The following is a 24,721-nucleotide window of genomic DNA, read 5'->3' on the forward strand; positions in this document are numbered from 1 at the left end:
AACCAATCTCCCATGTGGGACCTTATCAAAAGCCTTACTGAAGTCCATGTAGACTACATCAACTGCTTTACTCTCTTCTACACATCTAGTCACCTCCTCGAAAAATTCAATCAAGTTTGTTAGACATGATTTCCCCCCAACAAAGCCATGCTGACTATCCTTGATTAATCCCTGTCTCTCCAAGTGAAGATTAATCCTGTCCCTCAGAATGTTTTCCAATGGTTTCCCTACCACTGATGTTAGACTCACTGGCATGTAATTATCTAGTTTATCCCTACTATCCTTCTTGAATAATAGTACCACATTCACTGTCCTCCAGTCCTCTGGTACCTCTCCTGTGGCCAGAAAGGATTTGGAAATTTGTGTCAGAGCCCTTGCTATCTCCTCCCTTGCCTCACATAAAGGCCTGGGATACATCTCATCTGGGCCTGGGGATTTATCCACTTTTAAGCCTGCTAAAACTTCTAATACCTCCTCCCTTTCAATGCAATTTTTTTCAAGTATATTACAAGGTCCCTCCTTTATCTCTACACATACATTGTCCTTCTCCATAGTGAACACAGATGAAAAGTAATTATTTATAACCTCACCTACATCCTCCGGCTCCACACACAGATTTCCATTTTGGTCCTTCATGGGGCCCTACTCTTTCCCTGGTTATACGCTTGCACTTAATATACCTATAAAACACCGTGGGATTTTCCTTTATCTTGCCCACCTGTGTTTTTTCATGCCCCCTCTTCGCTCTCCTAATTATTTTTTAAGTACCCCCCCCACCTACTCTTTCTATACTCCTCTAGGGCCTCTGCTGTTTTCAGCCCTCTGAATCTGCCATAAGCCTCTTTTTTTTTCCTTATCTAATCCTCGATATCCCTTGGCATCCAGGGTTCCCTGGACTTCTTGGTCCTACCCTTCACCTTTACAGGAACATGTTGGCCCTGAACCCTCACTATTTCCTTTTTGAGTGACCACCACAGGTCTGATGTAGACTTTCCTACAAGTAGCTGCTCCCAATCTACTTTGGTCAGGCCCTGTTTTATCATATTGAAATTGACCTTCCCCCAATTCAGTACCTTTATTTCCGGTCCATCGTTGTCCTTTCCCATAACTACCTTCAATCTTACAGAGTTATGGCCACTATCCCCAAAATGCTTCCCCACTGACACTTCTACCACTTGTCCGGCTTCATTCCCTCAGATTAGCTCCAGTACCGCCCCTTCTCTTGTAGGACTTTCTACGTGCTGGCTCAAAAAGCTCTCCTTTAAGCACTTTAAGCATTATGAGTTGAGGGAAAAGAGCCCTCCTTAGTCTCTCCCTTTACTCTTCTTCCCATGATACTCGACAAGTTGGGTGTAAGAGACCCTTGTCGCTGTGGCTTTCCTGAACGGTCAATAAGTAGAGCATAGTGTTTCAGCCCTCTATTGCCAGTCAGCTGAAATATCGAGGCAATGAACAGTTCCCTTGTATCTGCCTTCAAATTGCAGCCTGGTAGAAGACACACCCACTATTGTTTGCTTCCTTCCACTCTCCTTGAGTGTCCACGTGGTTTCCATTGATGCACATGGAATTCAGGGCAAGTCTTTCACTTTCCAACTTCCTCCTGCAACTTTCCAGCTTGAACCCACCACCTTGACCCACACAAGTCTCCCCCCATTGCCCTGCACAGTGTAATCATCAATGTATTCAAGCCATTCGTCTCCCCGTTCCTATTCCCATTACTATTGACATGCCGACTCTTACCCTTGAACCTTCTCACTTTGAACTGAATATTGTTGCCGAGTCCCATTCCCCTCCAACTGAAGTTGTCGATTTCCCACCCATTAGTTTTGACCTTCCCCCCGACAGAATCCATTTGCCCCCATTGACTGTGATTGTTCCTTCTGCTAGCAGTACCCACAATTTGCCCCACAGCTTCTCGACGTAGATAGCACTCATCCATACCTTTAGGCCGTTGCCAAATACCTTCACACTGTACTACTCTAATCCACCCACTACCCCCGCAGCCAACAAAATGCATGTTCACCATCAACAACAACCATTCAACAACCGGGACACTCCACTCCACTCTCCCCTGCTCCTCAATGCACCCGATCAGCCCCATCCTTCCCTCCCCGACTACCCTCCCCTGCTCCTCCATGTAGACCTCCCCCATGACTTTGCCGCCATCCCCTGAGAAGGTTCACCCTTGCAGGTCCGAGCCAGGAGGCAAACATCCATTCCAATGCTGGCGTTAGTTTAGCGGATGAGTTAAAGAGAGAAAAGCACAGACCTGAGACTCAACTACACAAATCTGACTGCTTCACGCCATCGTGTACTGGGCGGCATGGGAATATCGTTTACTGTTCACTTAATCTGGCAGGTTGGACTGAACTGTAACCATACATAGGGTAATGAGTATTCATATTATTTAAATGAATGCAAAGCTGCAATCCACCAGCGCGCTGGGGGAACCCCAGAGCATGCCACTGTCTTAATTCCTCTAAAATATCCCGCCCTCATGAATCCGAAGAAACACCTTCTACTTAATTATATTACCCCACAAGCCACCAAATCCACTCATTCACAGCCCAAACAATTCCACCCAAAGAGAGAGAAATCCATCTCTCCCCTCTTTTTGCTGCTGTCACAGATTTTATCCTAACCTCTCCAAATTCAGAATGTGCCCTCAAAAAGATGCATCTGAAACTAGTTCCTGATAGAAAAGTTTTTCTTAATAAGCCTTTTAGACTGCACTTCCATCTTTATCAGCTGGGAGTGGCACCAATGTCTGCTTTATGCAGACACTTCGAAGAGCTGAGTGACAGAACCTGGGATGGGTTATGTTATCCTAGTCTAAATCTATAATTTACACTGTTTATTGAGCAGGCACTTCTTTGTCCTGTCCTCACTTCCATACAAATTGAAGAACAATTTAAATGGAATATGAATGAATCTGATGCATCCAGGTTCGGTTCCAAATTCCAGTCCCTGCATTGTGCCATCCCACGAAATTCATGCCTATTTTTACATAGAGTTTTACAGCACAGCAATAGGCAGTTTATTCACCAGGTCTATCCTCCACACGAGCCTGCTCCCACCTCACTTCATCTCAACCTATCAACATATTCTTCTATTCCTTTTTCCCTCATCTACTTATCTAGCTTATTTTAAATGCATCTTTGCTATTCACCTCAATCACAACATATGATAGTGAGTTCCAAATTCTCACCACTCTCTTTGAGTATTTTGACGTGTATTGAACAGGATTCAGAGAGAGTAACATTGTTGAATCCAGAGTTACAGGCGCAGAATTGTAAGGAAAGTTACATAACTACATTTCTTTTCACCAGATTGAGGGGCAACTTTACCAAAGCTTTAAATGCTAACTACAGAAAATGAAGATATTTGCAGGTTATTTGACTGAAAGTAGCAAAAATCTGCTGCCCTTCCCACAGTGCATTGCCTCTGTAACTTCATTGAGAGTGAGGTGGAGTGCCTACAATTTGACTAAGACATGAATATGCTGGGACGCTGCCTTGTACAGGAATTTTCTGATGCCCTACTAAGTGGAGAGGACTCTGCCCATATTGAACAAGGCCATCAGTGTAAGAAGGAGCAGGGGAAGGAACGAGGGCTCGCAATGTCAAAAGTTCCCATGCGCAGACCTTTTGAATAGTCAGGTCTATCAATAGCAAGGTAGCTGACACCAAGTAAATTCACCAGCCAAAGAGCAGAAATGGGGCCCAACTAGGTTTTAATATGGAATCCTGAGGAAGAAGTACCTTAACAGAAATGTTGACCCCCTTACAAAGAGGTGAGAGGGAGACCTCTTTTACCATGGTGAGAGGTGCTGTTCTTGACGTAGCAACTAGAACCAGTATTTTTGGTCCACATTTGCACACAGGCATCCAAAATGCTTCTCTCCTGATGCAGATGCACAAGGGAACTTCCTTCTGATACTGGGAGGTCCTCCTGTGTCAGCAGTGGAGGTGTATCTGGTTATTTACACTGAGATACAGCCTGCACAGATTTCCATGACTAAGATTTTCTTTGAGAGGTGTTGTTGCTGTGTCAACTAAATCCATGAAAAAAATGTTGGATAAATACTTGGCTGGGAATGTGAGTTGATTTTAGGATTAGTTGAACATTGAAAGGATAGGAATATTTGGAAATGATGGCCATGTGCTACTAGAGTTCCAAGTGATGCTGGTAAAGTATCGGTGAGTGTGGAGCAGTTGGCAGAGTAGGATGTAAAGCCAATAAGATGATTTTGGAGATGTGACAGTGCATAAGTATTCTAAGGCTTTGCTAACTTTCTGGAGTTGGAACATTTATGCAGAATGTTCCCATAGGAAATCAAATAGATGGGGCTGAGATTGCTTGTGCTTTGGAGAAAGATTTTGTTTGTGCAGCTGAGAGGCCTTTCTCATTCAATGTTTTTTTTTCTGCTTTTATAGTTCAAAAGCAATTATCACTGTTTTGTAAACATTATTTAGCTCCAGTCATTTCTTTCATGAGAGCCAACACAAAAATCCTTATTTATGCACTGCCCTTGAGCAACATTATTCACAAACACGGAGTCAGTTTCCATATGTTAATGATACTGTGGGCAAGATGCCTGCGAATTGCTTTAAATGTGCCCTCAAAATGGAGTCAGCAGTCAGACCAAATTATAGGAAACCAAAAGATTAATGCTAATTAAAACCTTCAACACTCATGTGAAACAAGGCATTCTCACAGAAACCTGAGGCACTTCGACCATCAAGGCCAGAGGCCCGGGTGAGCTCAATAGGAGGTACAAGCCTACCATTCCTTATTGAAAAGAGCACAGAAAAGCTCTGTAAAGAACAGACAAGATGTCAGAGGAGTGCACACGCCACCTAGTATGTCTAGGTGCCGACCCATCATTAATCTAACGGTATCAAGGGTACCAATGCAACAACTTTACAATGGAGGTTCATTACTCCGATATCCCAGAGGGTTAACACCATCTTCAGAGAGAAAGGTAAGATGACCAGCTCAATAATGTTAGCTCCTAATTTCTGGATATATTGATAATTACAAGCATAATAGGAGATTGCTAGGATGAATGCAAATACAATTTGCACTGCTTGATGTGAGACATTTTGGCAAGCCAAATCTGGGCATCATTCATCCCTAGGCAAAAACTGGGTGATAAACTTCAGGAAGTTCCTTGATGAGTAGTTCAGGAGAAGGGTTCAAGTATTTGTCTGGTACATTGATCAATGTATTGTTCCCAGTATTATTACAACACCCAGCTTAAACTCTCTCTCAGTATCCACACTGTCATCATCTTGTCCAACTGCCTGCTAATACAAGTTCTGGATGAGCCTCAGCTTCCTTCAGCTAATCCTGGCAAGACCAAATCTAACCTATTTAGCTTCTGCCAGAAATAATATGCTTCAGATGGTGATTCCAGTTCCCTTCCCAGCTGATCACTCAGACTGAAGATGATACGATGTAACTTCAATGTCCTGTTTAACCCTGAGCTGATCTGCAAACCTCACATTCAGTCTATTGCCAAGGTTGCTTATTACCACCTCCAGGTCATTGCTATTCTGCCACTACCTCATCCCAATTTCCACTAAAACTCTCAGCCACGCTTTCATTGCCTCAGACTTGTTTTCTACATTGTTCTCCTTAACCTAGCTTCCCCAGTTGCATTGTAAACAAACTTCAATTCATCCAGAACTCTGCAGCTGGTGTTATATCATTCATGCAGCCCTGCATATACATGAGGGGTAATCCTGACTTCGGGTGGTAGTGGTAAATCAATGATATTGAATCAGACAATATGCACCTTATGCCCCTTGCCTGATTTTAATCCCTGAATTAATGAGGATGACTTAATGCCACATATTTTGCACTATCATCTAAAGTCAAGATTACACCCCACTATCTCTGTTATTTTCAACTTCCCCTAGCTTCCCAGTTGCTAACACATCGGCCAGGAATTACCTTGCATCTGCTGTTCAGCAGAAGTGCCACAGAAACTGTGTTTATGCATGCAAACAGGGTTTCCTTCATAATTCCTGCTAAGTTACAGAAGCAGCTGTGATGGAATTCTGGGCTAATAACTTTGAATCCTTTATCCTTGTCTTCAAGTCCCTTTGAGACCTTGCTGCACTCTACTTCAGCAATCATCTTGAGCCGAATATCCCAGCATCCAGTCTTTTGTCTCTGATCTACTGCATGTCCCACCTCCTTCCTGAAATCCATCATTCAGCATTTTGTCACCACTCTGCATCTATGTCCCCAGACTTTTTGTCTTGCTACCTCTCGCCAGTCATTCAAGAAAAGCTAAAATTTATCTCTTCTACTGTGTTTTTGGTCACCACCCTAACCACACTCCTATCTTCTGCTCAGTGCTCAGTATTTCTCCTGTAAACTGCCCTGAGACATTTCGCTATATGAAAGCTACTAGAAAAATGTAAGTCATTGATGTTCTTGTTAATGCTATTAGTGAAAATTCTACAAGCTCTGGCTATGATCCTTGAACAGCTGCATATTTCAGTAGTTGGGCCGAAGTATTGATGGGTTGAGAGTGATGGTCATTCTAGTAGCAGAGGCTCACTCCTTCAGTCAATACTATAAATGCCTCCCCATTCAATTAAGGAGTTAGGAAACTCAGTGAGTTACTTAGTAATGTATGTATGGGAGGAAAATATAATGTCATTCAGCCTGTGATTTATTTTTTGATATGAGGTTTAAATGTGAAGGCTGGCTTGTACTCTTTCCAGTTGTCACAGTTTATCTTTCCAGACACTGATGTGAGCTACACCAGCTTGTCTGTCGTTGTGTGAGCAGAATGTTCTGCATTGAATAAAGTTTGAGCAAAGCAGTGAAAGAAGTGAAATCAATGAAGTGCAATCCAATTATATAACATTACTTCATAATAGATAAACACTTGTAGGTACCTGAAATTCTTCCTTGCAATCAAATCAAAACAATTTAAATTTCATTTTGAAAGTAATTTTTAAGGTGGATGTTATTTTTCATACACAAAGCACTATTTTTTGAATACATTTATATGTATTTACATCAAATTTTACAGCACAAAAACTGGTCATTCGGCTCAATAGGTTTATGCTGGTGTTCATATTCCACATGAGACCTCATCCCCACCTTTTTTCTGCTGTTGTATCTTCAGCTTCATCCCTGCTGGCTCTAACAATATGCTTCTTCCTTCAGCTGGGGAAGAAAGCTAAATTAATCTTGGTCACGGACTCCTTCATGAAAGCTACCATCAAAGTGGCTGGCAGGAATCAATTGTCTGCTAGTCCTGCCAGCCCTCCTTCCCCAAGAGCCATAAAGTTTTGATGTCTTACAGTCCTTATTCTTGCAGCTAAGCAAAGAACAAGGAATGTGGCCAAAGAGAGTAAACACATTTTAATATCACTTCACAGTGCGATTTTAATGTTTGCCTGTGTTTGAAAGTGCATAGTATTCTACTGATGGATCTTGGTTGAATTTAAAATTTATCCAGCCTGAAATTAAATAATTTGTTTTCAGAATTGTAACCTCTCCTGAGCCCTGAAATGCCTGGGTCTTCAATATTTTTGTTATTCACTCATGGGATGTGAGCATTGCTGTCAAGGCCAGCATTTATTTACCATCCCTAATTGTCCCATGAGAAGAAGGTGGTGAGCTGCCTTCATGAACCACTTCAGTCCATTGGGTGTAGGTACATCCACAGTGCTGTTAGGGAGGGAGTTCCAGGATTTTGATTTAGCAACATAAATGAGATGCATCGAGTCCAGCTGGTTGAAGATCTCCAACAGGTTTATTAACCAGCTAACTATTATATAGTGCAGAGCTAACTATTTACAGAACCTTACTCTGAGTGTTACAATAGCAGAGTGACTCTGGAATGTAGTCACATGACTACATTCTTGTACTTGGCTCATTAGCATACTAAAATCTTAAAGGGACATCACTCTTAAATGCAGCATCCCCTTTCTTTCCAAAGATAAGTCTTGTCTGCTAAAAGTAAAAACACATAAAATTAGATAACATCAAAATTATTTACACATGGATAGAGATTGTGAAATTTACAAATATAGAGGCTCAAAAGTCTCAGTGGTTCAACAACTCTTGGTCAGGGAGTTTGCGTCTCAGCTGTTGCTGTTTTTTCTGAGGTTTCTCCCTTTCTGCATCCGCTTTTTGTTGTTCTGCCTTCAGCTTGCAAATATACTCTATTGCTTTTCTCAAGATGACAACTTTTGAGGCCTTGTCATTCTCAGAAAGTTCTGGCACCTCATCTCGAAGATCCAACAGACAATGCTTCAACTCATTCCTCCTCTGCCTCCTCAGCACATTGTGTGTCCTTCATCTCGCCTCATCCACCGTGTCTGAAGGCTTGAAGCGCAAGGTTGAGGACTTGTTGGGGAAGAGTACTTGGTCTCATGCAGGTACCTGTCTGTTGTGGCTCGTTGTGGTGCTGGTGATTCTCTAGCGAGCAGAACCGAAGGCATGGCATAGTTGTGCTGTTGCTGGATTGCCAGACTGTACCGTTTGATGCTGGCCAGAGTCTGCAAGCGAGTTCCGGTCCTAGGAGATTTCCCCTTGGCAATGCTCTCATGGATAGTTATGACGTTGAGGTCCTTACACACTGGTAGACCTGCCACTGCTGGTCTGTTCGTGTCTACTAGGTAAAATGTTTATGATTTCCATGCCAACTTGCCATAGCTACATTGCATTGTTAGTATGCCCCTGCAAGGAAGGGGTGACCCGTTGTGTGCACATAACCTGGCAGTTGTATCATTGATTTCCAACGACTCCAGTACATATCTTTGAGTATTTGGATTGGTAGGATATTTGCACTGGCACCAATGTCAATCTTGAGCTTGAGTGTATATTTGCCAGCTTTCTTTGGGCGCGTGATGTTAATAGCGGCAAAAGCTTCCAGTTGTTTGACTTCATCAACCTGATGTGTCAGGTTCACAATGTGGAATGCCTGTTCATCTTCTGGCTGAGAATTACTCCTCATAGAGTCTTGTTTCAGGTCTGTTTCGCTGTGGACCTCATGTATTGGCTTGCATTTACACAGGTTTTTTGTGCTCTCCTTGCTGCTGTTGTCGTTTTGCTGAGCCTGTCTTCTGTATGTCTGTGTCTTGCTGTGGCTTCTGGCTGCGTCTTTGGAGCCAGATTTCTTGCACTGGCAGGTCCAGTGTCGTTTTGCAATGTATGCCTTGAACAGGTCACGAAATGCAGGAAAATGTTGCCGCGAGTGGGACAGACCGCACTTACCACACAACTTGTTTGCACATTTTGACCTGGTTATGGTCATGATACTGTTGGCTGTACCTAGTGATTTCAGGTGCTGCTGTCGAGCTACAATAGCTTTGTATTTCCTGCGATCTTGCAGCACTATATCAATGCTGTGACCTTTCTTTTTCCCCAAGAGATCTTTCTGAAACACTTCAATGGGTGTCAATACAATCACTAGCTCCATATTCAGTCCGATAGCTCAGTTTCTGAGAGGTTGCGTTCGTTGCCCTTACTACAGCATCTGCTGATGAACTGGTCTATTTATTCCTGTGACTGTTGCCACAGTCATCAATACCAGGTGATGAATTCTAAAATTTACTCTTAATTGGAGCTGATCTTCTGGCACTTTCCATATCTTTGCGGGATCTTTCTGGTCCTTGTCAGATAAGCCTGAGGTATTAATTCTGTGCAATCCCTCATTTCCAATTGCTATCATTGTTTTACAGCCTGTTTTTCAAGTTCTGTAATCACTTAGTTGATGAAGCAGAACTGCATTCTCTGTTTGAAAAGCTAAAACTCAGATAAGATATCCATGGGTTTCCAGTTCATACTGAGAAATGTGGTATCCACCTTTATGATGTTTATTTGTGTAAAACTTGCTTTAAGAATTATTCTATGAGTCTGTACTGTTTCCCCTACAAAAAAAAAACTCTTGGCTGTCATGATTGACAGGAGCAGGTGTTTAACAGTGCTTGTCTGTTTCTCTAGCTTCCAGCACTCTATCTGTCTGTTTAGACAGTGCAATAAGAATTTCAAGTGTTTTTTTCTTTCTGCTAGTGTTGGATCATACAGCCGTTCAAAAGACAATTCTTCAATCTTGAGTGGTTATATGGGTTTCTCTAAACCTTGGCTGAGTGAATGAAAGCTCGTCACGCTTGAGTGATTTGATTTTTTTTAAGCTTTAGCTGTAAGCTGCGTGAATGGAGGATTCCCAAGCTTTTTGCTGTCAGGTACCTCCTGTAATGGCACTGACTTTGATCAGCCTGGGAATGGAGCCTTTGAAGACATCCGATCAGCCTGAGATAGGGATTGGGTTTTCCTTGGTTTTTTTCCAATTACTCAGCCTTTAAAATAATCAACTTTGCAAGCATCTCAAAGCCTTATTTTTTGAAGGGGGTTTCCTAGACCATTGGCACAATGACTCACCCGATCGCAGTGATTGATTTGCAGCCTGTCATTCAGTGCTCTGCCTTCTACAGATTGAGGTAAATGCTTTTTTCACTGTTTGAGCCAGTATTTTTTTTGACTTTCTCTCTTCTAGCTGTAGGAAGGTAGTTTTTAAAACTGTTTTCCCTGTGGTCTTCAATCTTAGATTCTGTCTTCTCACCACAGCTGCTACCATATAATGAATTCTTTTTATGTTGGCTGTTGCAACATAAATGAGATGTGTGCAGTCAAGTTGGTTGACGATCTCAAACAGGTTTATTAACAGATAACTATTATAGAGTACAGAGCTAACTATTTACAGAAGCTTACTCTGGGTGTTACAGTAACAGAGTGACTCGGGAATGTAGTACCAGGTCCTGGTACTTGGCTTTTAGCATACTAAGATCTTAAAGAGACATCACTCTTAAAGACAATCATGCAACAAGGATGGTGTGTAACTTGAAAGGGTACTTGCAGGTGGTGTTCCCATGCATCTGCTGCTGTTGTTCTTCTGGGTAGTAGAGGTCATTGGTTTGGAAAGTGCGGTCAAAGGAGCCTTGACGAGTTGCTGCAATGCATCTTGTAAAGGGTACACTCTGCTGCCACTGTGCACTGGTGGTGAAGGGAGTGAATGTTTAAGGTGGGACATAAATACAGGACAGTGGCACCAAAACCCTAGAAAATTAACCTAATCAGAACTCCTGGAATCAATTAATTTCCATAATGCTGGTTAACAAGGGTAGCAAATTTTGGAAAGATGTGGAGTTAGGGTGCAATATCTTCACATCATGGGGTGTATGAAGTTAAAGAGTGAGTAGGTTCTTGCAAGAGGGAATGAATTGGCAACTGCAACAGAAGGAAAAAATTCTCTGAGACTACTGTTGAAGTGCTGTTGTACCAAATTAGAGAATGACAAGTTACAATTGTTGGGAGCACCAAGGAAGAAGCAATCATGTGCATCAGCACAGCTCATGTGGAAGCAGGTGGCTGTGAGTGGGATCTCCATAACTCCAATGAGCCCTTGCAATATTGGAAAAGATATAATGGCCTCCCTTGGTCACCAAATGTAAATGTGTTATTAGATGAATAATAGGACAATGCCCTTTGGGATATCACATGACACCATTGCTGCAAAAGTGGGCTCCACCGATGTCTGCGCTGTGGGCCCCTGGGAAGGGCAAGCAGGGGTGACTGTGCATAGACTGGAAGCACACTGTCGTGAAGATCCCCACCTGCCAAGAATGAGGCATATTAATTTTGTCATATGAGCATTAATTGTAAACTGTTGCTGGAGTGAGGAAATGACTTGTTAAACAGATCAGCAATGGCTGAAAAAACATTTTGCTTACTAACAGACAGTATTTAGAAAGACTAAGGACTATTCCCTGGTCCACTTAACCCAAAATGGACTTTGATCACCAGACATTTAAGGTGAGGAAGCTTATATTCCGGGATGATGGCTAAGATGGCAGAATCCACAAACAGAAGTGGTTAAACCAGTTAGTCACATGACTAACCTGTAGGCAACCTGGAGTTGTTTGAATTCAGAAGGCAGTTGAAACTGAAGCTGGAGCAAGGAAGCCTTTTCGCTTTCTCCCAAGCCACCGGACCCACGGAAGACACGTAAACCTCAAAAGAAAAAAGACTGTGACCTCAAAACAAGTTGAAGCATGCACTGGGCCTCAACGAATTGCAAGTCTGACCAGCAACCAAAGACTCACAGCAAATTCAAAGGACAGTAAAATAGAAACCCAGCTATTGCCTCAAACATTTCCCCTTTATTCTTTTCTACTTTTCTGTCTCTATCTATGTGCATGCTTATTACATATGCATGCTAGCGTGGTCGCTTCGCATACTTGTAGTTGTTAACCAGGTTAGAGTTTAAGATTAATAAACTTCTACATTTCTTGTTTAAAATCTAAGAAAACCTGTGTGAACTCTTTGCCTTACAATTGGAAAATAGTGAACAAGGATTCATTAAGGGGGAACTAAAACACTTTTTTTAAAATTAAACCCTGTGATGGTTAAACAAAGCAAAGGCTGAGAGGGAATTCCTAGACCCCTCTCACCTGGTCATAACAATGCAGAGTGGAAAGGGCATGATGTCACTCAGCACCTAAAGTTAGTTTGGTGACTGAGCTGCCATTTTAGACTTCACAGGTCCTGTTAACGGCCTCTCTTAAACACTGTCAGCTGAACATGCATTTAGCTGCATGAGGGACCACCCACTCGCACAAAGGCATCAAGGTGGGACTTTCCTGTGAGGTGTTTTTGACTTTCTTTTGCTGCCACAGAATTAGTGGAAGTACGGCACACTGTTTTGCTGGAAAAGGTTTCACAAACTGTTGGAGTCAGGAGGGAGTGGTGCTGGGCTTTTGCAAGGAGTACAGTGGAGTTTGAAGGCCTCTGAGCAGAAGGTTTGCTATCTCTTATGGGGTCTATAGTTACAGTCCCTCTTGGGCTGCAACACAACAGGGAGATGGAGCACAGGCAGCAGAGAAGGGAAGCTGTGTGCAGAGGAGGAGGAGAGTTCTCAACAGGAGAATACTCACCGAGAGTATTCAAAAAGCACTTTTCCCACTTTTACCATAGTAAGGAGCAGTGTCTGAGGCGGTTATGATTCACCATGATGGTGGTCACTGAACGGTGCCATGTCCTTGAATCTGGATCGGCGCAGGCTTGGAGGGCCGAAGGGCCTGTTCCTGTGCTGTAATTTTCTTTGTTCTTTGTTCTTTGTTCAAACCTGTAGCCATAGAGCAGGGCAAGGATGGCGTTACCAATGGCCTTCAAGATCATTGCAGCCCTCAATTTCTACACCTCAAGCTGGAGCCAGCAACATCTACAACATCTCACAGTTTGCTGTGCTTTGCTGTAACTGAGAGTTCTGTTTACACAAGGAGAGGGGACTTCATAGTCTTCTCTCTAAGCAGAGATCAGGAGGAGTGGGCACATGGCTTTGCCATGGTAATGGGATTCCCAATGGTTCAGAGAGCCATTGACAGTATGCATGTGGGCACATCATTTCAACAGTGACATGTACTAGAACCACAAAGAGTTCCAGTCCCTGAAAGTGTAGTTGGTGTGTGACCATGCACAGAGCATCATTTTGGGTTAATTCTCGCTATCCTGGCAACAGCCACGAGTGCCAGTCAGCCACTCCCTCCTTATTCAAGGCACCATGATGATCCAGAGGGCGGTTGCTTGATGACAAGGACTACCCTCTCCACACATGACTCATGACTCCCCTATGCCATCTGAACACACGTAAACAGCACATGTACAACAAGAGCCATGCTGCAATCAGGAACATTGTGAAGCAAACCATCAGCATTCTAAAACAACAGTTCCATCACCTGGACCGCCCAGGAGGAACCTCTACAATACTCACCAGAACATGTCTCCAAATTCACCACCAGGCCTTTGATAAGCGCCTTGAGAAAAGAAAAAGGAAGAGGAGGAAGAGGAGGAGGAGGAATAGGAAGGGAGGGAGACCAACACTCTAGACGGCTGTATGTGAGCAGCTCATCAGACTCTGGTTCCCCTGAAAACATTCCCATACCACTGTTGCTCCACAATTCCCCACTTTTCCATCCCTTTGCTACTGATCATCACATCACCCTCTTGGACAAAAACCTGGAATAAAATACTCCACAAGAAAACCTTTCCATTCCAAATTTATCCAACAACAATTCCAATAACACATATAAAAAACCATTCACCCTTGTGCTTTCCCTTAGTGCCTGTCTTGCAGGTGCCTTTGCCTGGCCTAGTTCTCCTACACAGTGCTACACCAGTGGCTGCAGAATGGCTGGTGGAAGGCTCTGACTTTCATACGGAGAGACTACAGATGGTCTTGCAGGACAACCTCAAGCAGCTTTGGGCCTTGTGGGCTTCAGGCTGCACCACCTCAACATTACCGGCAGAGGTCTGGGCTGGCTGGCTGAGAGGCAGTCAGGCCCCTAAGAGGGGACAGCATGTTCTTGCACTATGGAGCCACTGCCACTCCCCTGAGGCAGCCCCTTAGCAATCCTAATAATCTGCTGGAGAACAAATTGCTGGACTACTGTGAGAGCCTGCCTACTCCTTTCAGCACTGGTATCTGCAGCCATGATGGCAGCAGTCTGATCCCACATGGCACCAAGCTGGGCTTGCCTCCTTTTCCTGAGGTGCCCGCCAAAGGCCTGGTGGTGAGGACTGCACCCTCATGTTGTGTAGAACACACCAGATCACCTTGAATGTGGAGACATTAGGAAGGTAACATAGTGGTAATATTACTGGACTGGTAATCCAGAAGGTTGGACGAATTGTTCAGAGACATGACTTCAAATCTCACCACGGCAGCTGGGAATTTAAATTCAAATAATAAAACAATCTGCAATAAAATGCTAATTTCATTAATAATAATCATGAGATTACTGGTTTGTCATAAAAACCCATCCGGTCTTTCCTCTTCAGGGGAGGAAATCTGCTCTCCTTGCTTGGTCTGGCCTACATGTGACTCCAGACCCACAGCAATATTGTTGAATCTTAACTGTCCTCTGAAATGATCGAGCAAACCACACAGTTCAAGGGCAATTAGGGATAGGCAATAAATGCTGGCCTTGCTCACATCCCAAGAATGAAACAAGCAGAAATTTCATGGCTTCTGCCTGAGCTTGCACTGCTGCACTCAGACGTTGGATGGCTTCTATCTGTGCTGTAATGGAAGCTGAGTCATTTGCCACCAGACACCACATCATTGCTGGATCTGCAAGATCTGTCATGAACTTGGCTGCCACTTTCATGCTGGGAAGGATAGGCTCGAAGCCCTGTGCCAGGTTGGAGGCAAACTTCCTCATGCTCCTTGACAATGACAATTGCCTCTTTTGCAGGCCTGTAAATGAACCAATGATCTCAGAAAGTATGTCTATCAGCTTTTTTCCAGTGTGTTACCCCATCAAAGTCCTCATCTGAGTTGTCTGCAGCAGGACTCATCTACCACCTTGCCCCTGGGTAGCTGCCACACATGCTATCCTTTCCTTGCTCAGTCCACTCATGCCCAGTGACTCACCACATGCTGAACCTGCCTCTATCCTACTCTCTAAAGTACCTGCGGTGCTAGTATCTGAGCTGGTGGCTGCCAGTGTCAGATCAAGTGACAGTGTCTTCTCTGGTTTTGAATGTGACCTTCATCTTGAGGCTACACTGGCTGGGCAGGTGGCAATTCTTTGGTATCTGAAAGCAAAGATGGGGAGGGTTAAAGTGAGGGAACAGGAAGTTGGGATGGAAAGCAAGATGTCCAAGGTCATACCATCTGCAGCTTGTACTTATTCCAGAATTCATGGTGAGGGTGAAGTGGGATTTGAGGTCATTAGGCAGGAACATACCATCATCCTGGATGGTCTCAGCAATGACCTCAGTCACAACCACACAAATAATTCACAGAACTCTCTCCTCCAAGGGGCTCAGGAGATGGGCCTGTCCCCCACTCATTCTTTGCTGCTTCCTCCTGTTATGTGCCACTTCGTCTTGCAAGAGAAGGAAGAATGTCTGAGTGAGATGCAATGTGTTTGGGTGATGTGTCCATCAGAGCTGAAAAGCTGGAAGTATGTGGAAGTTGCGAGATGCAGGTGTGAATAAAATATGTGAAGGTTAGCATCTGAATCTTAGGCATGAGTCCTGATTGCTCGAAATTGCTGATGAACAGAGGTTGGCAATGTGTCTGTACACAGACACCAGTGTCTGTGTTAAAAAATTTTGAGGTCAGTGACTTGTAATTTCAGGGATGAGAAATTACCCATTGGCTTCTTCTTTCTGACCAGACTGGTTTTTAACAAAAATAACATCAGTTTCACAGTTGAATTGGGATTTCTAAACTCAGATCTTTAAAGCTCATTCACTCTACTTTCCATTATTAACAGCTGACAGGTGCTGGGAGTGGGAATAGCAGCTTCCGAACCTCAGACAGATTCGCGATTTTCCAGCGGGCTTTGAAATAAAATCGGAACCTGCTGGAAAACCCTGAATCTGTCTGAATTTCGGAAACCACCGTTTATGCTCCCAGTATCTGTCAGGGCAGCTTCGGAGTTTTTTGGCGGATTCCATCTTTTTTTTAAAGCCTGCTGGAAAACCCCAAATCTGTCCAAAGTTCGCAAACCGCTGTTCCTGCTCTCATCAATAGTCAGAGAGAGAGGGGGGTTCGGGGGGGTGGGTGGCAGAGAGAGAAAAAGGGAGGCAGAGAAAGAGAGGCAGTGCAGAGAGAGAAAGAAGGGAGACAGAGAGCACGTGCAGAGAGAGAGGGGATAGAGAAAGAAAGAGGGGGCAGAGAGAGATGGGGAAGAGAGGGAGGTCAGAGAGAGAGGGAGACAGAGAGTTGGGGAGGACAGAGAGATGGGGGAGACAGCGAAAGAGAGATGGGGACAGAGAGAGAGAGCGAAAAGGGGGGCAGAAAGAGAAAAAGGGGGAGAGAGAGAGGAGGGTGACAAAAAGAGGGGGGAAGGACACAGAGAGGGAAGGAACTGTACAGAGAGGGGGGATGACACAGAGTGGTGAACAACACAGAGAGGGAGATGACTCAGAGGAGCAAAGAACATGGGGGGAACACAGAGAGGAAGAACACGGAGAAGGGGGACACAGAGAGGGAGGGGGAGAGAGTGATCAAGATCACTCCTGACAGATGGACATCTATCCAGAATGCACCATGTCGCTTCAATAAGTGTGTGGGCAGATATTGACGACTTGTGCAAGCACAACAAATGCCAGGAATCTCACTAAATCAATGTCCAACATAGTGAAGAGAAAGTAAGTCAATAAATCAGTCTTCTCATTTAAAGCCTCTTCACAAAAATTCACATTTGTTGTTGTTTTGATTAACTGTAAGATAATTTTTTAATGCCTTTATCTTTCCGAAATTGTCTCATTGGCCCCTGTGTCAGGAAAAAAATGGAATGTGCAAACAGGACGAAGTTTGCACGCTGCCTGTATAACCCAATCATGCGCGGGGTAACCGTACATCACAATGTTCCACCCAAAAACAAGCTTATCAAATTTTTAGCCCAGTGTTCCCTGACCCAGAAGTAGAGGCAGAACTCAGATCATTGTCTTATATTCTCTGATGCATGCTAATACATTTAAACTCTTTCATTCTAGGTCTGTGAGGTTTCCACCTACCACTGGTGACATCTACTCCCTGAATCCTTTCAGATTGCAACAGGAAAATACGGAGACCGGAGAGTCATTTAACACAATGAATTCCTTCTGTAGGAGAAGAGAGCACAGAATACCAGTGAAGGCTAGGCCACTGGCAAACAAAGATTGATGGAGGGAGGGCCAGGAGGCAGCTGCATCTGCCTGTTAAACTCCACGATGACAGCAACAGCAGCCAACCATTGCCAAGAAGGACTCACCAGCACCAGAGAGTGTACCCGACTCGGATCAGCTACCTCCAAATGTCCGAGCGGCATTGTTAATGAAAACTATGGCTCTCCAGGAAGGCTGTCACTGACGTATGCACCCTGCTGCAGGACGAGTTGTGATCTGTAGGATTTGTGGGGGGGGCGTGGTCACCCTATGCTACTGGACTTAAAGATCACAATGGCACTGAACATTTACACATCTAGAACTTTTCCAGGATCCACTGGGGACATGTGTGATGTCTCACAAGCAGCAGCCCACCACTGCATCAAGGACCCAATGCCCTGTTCAATAGGACCAACAACTATGTGCACGACCCGACTTACCATGACCGTCAGGCCGAGAGGGGCATTTTATTTGGGGCCATCGCTGGATTCCCCCGTACGTGGCCATCAAGACTTCCAAGAACCAGCCAACCACCTTCATCAACCGGAAGGGCTTCCATTCAATCAACGTTCAACGGGTCTGCGACCACCAAAAAGTATTTCCTGCAGGCGTATGCCCACTTCCCGGAAAGCAGTCACGACGCCTACCAACCTCAATAGTCCCAGGTGCCACAGCTTTTCAAGCCCCCAGAATGCCTTCAGGGATGGATTCTCGGGGACAAGAGCTACCCAATGAAGACATGGATACTGAAGCCTGTGAGGAACCCTTGCACTGCAGAGGAGGAAAGTTACCAGACCTGCCATGTCTCCACCTGAGTGACCATTGAACAGGCAATTGGGCTGCTGAAAATGAAATTCCGTTGCCTCGATCGATCCAGTAGAGCCCTGCAGTATGCCCCAGTGAGGGCTTTGCGCATCATTGTGGTCTGCTGTGCTCTGCACAATCTAGCACTGCATGGGGGGGGGAGGCTTTACATGATGATGAAATGCCTGAGTGTCACTCCTCCACTGATGAGGAGAACGCAGAGGATGGAGAGGAGGAAGCGCCACTGGATGTTGAAGTCTTTGCACCGGAGGCCAGGCAGATTGAGTGACAGGCCAAGGAGGCAAGAGACAATCTCATAATCAACCACTTTCCAGCCTCCCTGATGCCCACTCACAGAGAAACCAGTAAAGATTCACCTCAAGGCCTATAGACTGTTGCTTCCTTTCCATTTGTTTTCCCTGACTTACGTCCAGCTGTAAACTGCGCTAGTACCCATGGGAGATCAAATGTTAATGAGGGCTGTGACTACATTGGCATTCCACAAAGGAGTAAGGGTGAAGTCAGCAACTCACAATTAAGGCATAATGGAATACTGACTGTTACACTATCATCATTAATTACTTGAACAAAAGAACTTTATATTAATCATTACATGTCCGATGGCAGACACCCATGAAACCCCAAGTGTGACTCGGTGGTTTTCTTAAAAAGCTTCCGAGTGCTCCTATGTGGTACGATCCCAGAAATAACAGCTGGGCTGGAGGCAGGCTGCTGATTAGCCTTCCTCTTGGCCTGTGATGAGTTTGGTGGCCGTCCTCTGGCTGCTTGAAGCCTGGAGGGCCCCAGCAGCCTGAGAGTTTCCTACACAGATGCAGGGCTCTCCTCAGACGTCACAACTACTGGAGCTGGGCTCACTGGCGGAGGGGTTGAGGAGCCGCTGTCCACGATCAAAACACCCTCAGGGGAGCCCCCAGTTGTGGAGGTCAGCCTCTCCTCCTCCCTTTCAAGGCTCACTTGAACCTTCCTGCTCACCCGAGAAGGACGAGAAGCAGGAAAAGACTCCAGGGGCTTCATCCTTCTCTCGCCTTGCCACTGCTGTGTCGAGCTCATGGCCAAGGTGATGGTCTGCAGGCCTGTGCATACCCGGGGGGTCTGGCTCTCCATGAGGGTGACCAATCTCTTGATGGAGGAAGCCATATGCTCATATGCTGAAGACATGGCAGCACACATTGGTATGGATAGACTCATCCACTCATGGCTGCACATGGCCTCTGGCATCTCTGCCCGGTGTTGCAGTGCCTCTCCCTGCAACTCCAACATGCCCTGTGCTGTCAAAACCAGAGGCTTGTCATCAGCCGCAGGCCATCACTACTTATAGGTGATTAGAAGGTCTTTTGTGCAAAGAAGGTAATTGGATGTTAAAGAAGCGTTATTTATTTATGTTTATTCTTGTGTTCAGCGCACCTTAATGAGGTGTGAACTCGTGACTAAACACAACTATTTCTGTTTAAATAAATGGAGCACTTAAGATGCTGGAAATGACAACTTTAGAATTGCCATTAATGCAAATGGTTAATAGTCACTATAAGCAAATACCCATTTTAAACATGGTCATTTTAAATGGTTGGGTCTGTATAGCGCAACTTAACAAAATCCCTAAAAGTTAAATTAATTGATAATGGTATAAAAGGGCACTGATTTAGCAGCATGTTTAATATAAATTACCTTTCTTCTTCTTCTTCTTTGGCCTCCTTGTCTCGAGAGACAATGGATACGCGCCTGGAGGTGGTCAGTGGTTTGTGAAGCAGCGCCTGGAGTGGCTATAAAGGCCAATTCTAGAGTGGCAGACTCTTCCACAGGTGCTGCAGATAAAATTGGTTGTCGGGGCTGTTACGCAGCTGGCTCTCTCCTTGTGCTTCTGACTTTTTTCCTGCCAACTGCTAAGTCTCTTCGACTCGCCATGCTTTAGCCCCACCTTTATGGTTGCCCGCCAGCTCTGGCGAACGCTGGCAACTGACTCCCACGACTTGTGATCAATGTCACAGGACTTCATGTCTCATTTGCAGACGTCTTTAAAGTGGAGACAAGGACGGCTGGTGGGTCTGATACCAGTGGCGAGCTTGGTGTACAATGTGTCCTTGGGGATCCTGCCATCTTCCATGCGGCTCACGTGGCCAAGCCATCTCAGGCACCGCTGGCTTAGTAGGGTGTATATAAGCTGGGGATGTTGGCCGCCTCGAGGACTTCTGTGTTGGAGATACGGTCCTGCCATCTGATGCCAAGGATCCTCCAGAGGCAGCGAAGATGGAATGAATTGAGACATCGCTCTTGGCTGACGTACGTTGTCCAGGCCTCGCTGCCATAGAGCAAGGTACTGAGGACACAGGCTTGATACACTCGGACTTTTGTGTTCTGTGTTAGTGCGCCATTTTCCCACACTCTCTTGGCCAGTCTGGACATAGCAGTGGAAGCCTTTCCTATGCACTTGTTGATTTCTGCATCAAGAGACAGGTTACTGGTGATAGTTGAGCCTAGGTAGGTGAACTCTTGAACGACTTCCAGAGTGTGGTCGCCGATATTTATGGATGGGGCATTTGTGACGTCCTGTCCCATGATGTTCGTTTTCTTGAGGCTGATGGTTAGGCCAAATTCGGTGCAGGCAGCCGCAAACCTGTCGATGAGTCTCTGCAGACACTCTTCAGTGTGAGATGTTAATGCAGCATCGTCAGCAAAGAGGAGTTCCCTGATGAGGACTTTCCGTATTTTGGTCTTCGCTCTTAGACGGGCAAGGTTGAACAACCTGCCACCTGATCTTGTGTGGAGGAAAATTCCTTCTTCTGAAGACTTGAACGCATGTGAGAGCAGCAGGGAGAAGATCCCAAAGAGTGTGGGTGCAAGAACACAGCCCTGTTTCATGCCACTCAGCATAGGAAAGGGGTCTGATGAGGCGCCGCTATGCTGAATTGTGCCTTTCATATTGTCATGGAATGAGGTGATGATACTTAGTAGATTTGATGGGCATCTAATCTTTTCTAGTAGTCTGAAGAGACCACGTCTGCTGACGAGGTCAAAGGCTTTGGTGAGATCAATGAAAGCAATGTCGAGGGGCATCTGTTGTTCACGGCATTTCTCCTGTAGCTGTCGAAGGGAGAACAGTATGTCAATGGTGTATTTCTCTGCTCGAAGGCCACACTGTGCCTCAGGGTAGACATGCTCAGCCAGCTTCTGGAGCCTGTTTAAAGCGACTCGAGCGAAGACTTTCCCCATTATGCTGAGCAGGGAGATGCCACGGTAGTTGTTGCAGTCACCGCGGTCACCCTTGTTCTTATAGAGGGTGATGATGTTGGCATCGCGTATGTCCTGAGGTACTGCTCCCTTGTCCAGCACAGGCAAAGCAGTTCGTACAGTGCTGAAAGTATAGCAGGCTTGGCACTCTTGCTGATTTCAGGGGTAATGCTGTCCTTCCCAGGGGCTTTTCCGCTGGCTAGAGAATCAATGACATCACTGAGTTCCAATTTTGTTGGCTGTATGTCCAGCTCATCCATGACTGGCAGAGACTGGGCTGCATTGAGGGCGGTCTCAGTGACAACATTTTCCCTGGAGTACAGTTCTAGGTAGTGTTCCACCCAGCGGTCCATTTGCTTGCATTGGTCAGTGATTGTGTCCCCTGATTTAGATTTGAGGGGGGCAATCCTCATGATGGTTGGCCCAAAATGCCATCATACATTCCTCTGATATTTCAGGTGTCAGAGGCCAGCTGAATATGACTGCATAGGTGTTTCCAGTAGTCATTTGCGCAGCACCTGGCTGTTCTTTGTGCAGTGCTTCTGGCTGCTTTATGTGCTACGGATGTTAACTCGCTGGGGGCTTTCTTGTAGTTCAGCAATTTACCTTTACATGTATCAAAAGGCATTGCTTTTACATGCAACTCACTTATTTTTATTCACAATTGTCGTTGTCTAAAAATTAGTTTTATTGGTTTTGAAACTGTTTTTCTTCCTAGCTGCTCCATATGCAGTGCTGCTTTCTCACCTGTCTCATTTGTCAGTCTACAGCATGGAAGGATTTTGTCATACTTGCAAAACAATGTATAACCTTTGAATTATTAGAAAATTGCACATCTGTGCCCAGCCCAAGGGGTCTCGCAGGCTTGTTGATATAAATCTAAAAGGAAATCTCATAAGTATGAATTTTTAGTGGTGCTACTTGAACCCCAGTTAAATTTGAACAGTATGTCTTTGTGACAGAACCAGTAAGTACAATTTTACAATGAACTGATTCTAAAATCCAAACAAAATCAAATTTTGATTGAACTGAGATGAAGCTAGGACTTTTCCAGAATGATTTTGATTGGTTTCAGAATTTTAAAATTCATGTTTTCCTGACTGTTTCCCTTTGGAACACTAGTTGTTACATTCTTAAACAAATATCATTGGTTTTGATATAATTGATAGATCAAAACATTGCACTTGACCTCCACATCATAATGCATTGTTGGATGGCAGAAGATCCCAAAGTTTAATACAGATTTTAAACTCAAGTATATAATATCCCAGTGAGATTTATTTTTATGCCATCAATTATTTATATTTACCAAGCTGTAAAAACTGATGAGATGAAAGTCTGCCCTGTCTGTTGGCAGTAAGTTTGCTTATTCAAATGTGTTTGCCCAGTTCAACATTTCATAGAAGATATGTGCTCATAGGAAAAATCACCCCAAATGTGGCTTTTATTGTGAATTTCACTTCCAAGGTTGGCTACTGGGGGACATGGAAATGTTATGCTCCAACACTAAGGATATTTTTCAACCATTGACACCTATTTATGGCAAAGTTGATGATGCTTAACTCTGAGGCTGCTATACCTGAATTAGAAGTGCAACAATGCAATAAAAGTAAGCTTTACCATCTACTGTTAGTCCTGAAAGTTTTCTACTGAACTTATACAAGTAAACAGGAGGCCAAATGGATGGATTGAGCCTTGGCAGCAGTTCGGTTGGGTGCAACAGTAATGATTCAATTTTGGGAAGTAGTGACAGCTTGATTTTGGATAGCAGTGACAATCTGATGTTGGGAGATGGTGGTTTGGTTCTGATGGATGCAGTCAATTATTTTGATTCAAACAGTAGTTGACAATTTTAAACTCATGAGAAGATTCTTTACCTAGTTTGAAAGATACATTTTTAAAGGATATTTTAAGGTGAGAAGTTCATAAATATATTTAGATCAACTGCTTCAAAGTCCTCAATTGTGTAAGAAACTGAAAATTAAGCCATTGTTCTTTATTTTACACAATTAGCAGAGCTGAGGTGCACAGACAGCATTGAACATTGTCAGTAAAGAAATGAAGACAAAGGTTGTGAAATTGGGGAACAGACCTCATGATCTCAGATAATTTGATGAAGGTTCAAAATCATTGATGAGGCATAAAGAGCAGGTTAGGAAAGTGATAGTAGAGAAAGAAACAAAGGAACAAAATTTCCTCCGTTTCCGCCACCTCCAGCGTGATGCCACGACCAAATGCATCTTCCCCTCCCTTCCCCTGACAGCATTCCAAAGGGATCGTCCCTCCACATTACCCCTCCTGGTCCACTCCTCCATTACCCCTTCCCACGGCACCTTCCCCTGCAATCGCAGAAGGTGTAATACCTGCCCATTTACCTCCTCTCTCCTCACTATCCCAGGCCCCAAGCACTCCTTTCAGGTGAAGCAGTGATTTACTTGTACTTCTTTCAATGTAGTATACTGTATTCGTTGCTCACAATGTGGTCTCCTCTACATTGGGGAGACCAAATGCAGACTGGGTGACCGCTTTGCGGAACACCTCCGCTCAGTCCGAAAGCATGACCCCGAGCTTCCGGTCACTTGCCATTTCAACACTCCCCCCTGCTCTCATGCTCACATCTCTGTCCTGGGCTTGCTGCAGTGTTCCAGTGAACATCAACGCAAGCTCGAGGAACAGCATCTCATTTACCGATTAGGCACACCACAGCCTGCTGGACTGAACACTGAGTTCAATCATTTCAGAGCATGACGGGCCCCCCATTTTACTTTTATTTTTAGTTATTTTTTCTTTTTTCTTTTTTTTTGTTTTTATTTTATTTTATCTAAGTTTGTTCAGTTTGCCTACCCACTGTTTTTTTTTTATGTTTGTACTTGTGGCTGTTCAGATTTCAGTCCGTTAACACCCTATCTGTACTAATGCTTTGTCTTTCAATATTAACATATTGTTTGCCTTTGCTCCATGACCTTCTGGTCGGCTA

The 24,721-nt window shown here is 44.5% G+C and overlaps 1 protein-coding gene across 2 annotated transcripts in view; it reads right to left on the bottom strand.

Moving 5' to 3' along the window:
- Positions 1–7,015: 7,015 nt before the first annotated feature.
- The window catches only part of LOC137371040 (uncharacterized), a 40,577-nt gene continuing 22,871 nt past the window's right edge, over positions 7,016–24,721 (bottom strand). The window contains exons 1-2 of one of the 2 annotated variants that reach the window (XM_068032944.1): positions 12,969–13,143; positions 7,016–11,648 (exon numbers count right to left, since the gene is read on the bottom strand). In XM_068032944.1, the coding sequence (XP_067889045.1) occupies positions 8,702–9,454 (753 nt within the window). In that variant the 5' untranslated portion in view covers positions 9,455–11,648; positions 12,969–13,143 and the 3' untranslated portion in view covers positions 7,016–8,701. Of the gene's footprint in view, positions 11,649–12,968; positions 13,144–24,721 lie in introns of those variants that run through there. The other variant, XM_068032945.1, reaches the window with a different exon arrangement.

Source organism: Heterodontus francisci, chromosome 6 (assembly GCF_036365525.1).
Source record: "Heterodontus francisci isolate sHetFra1 chromosome 6, sHetFra1.hap1, whole genome shotgun sequence".
Classification (NCBI taxonomy): Eukaryota; Metazoa; Chordata; class Chondrichthyes; order Heterodontiformes; family Heterodontidae; genus Heterodontus; species Heterodontus francisci.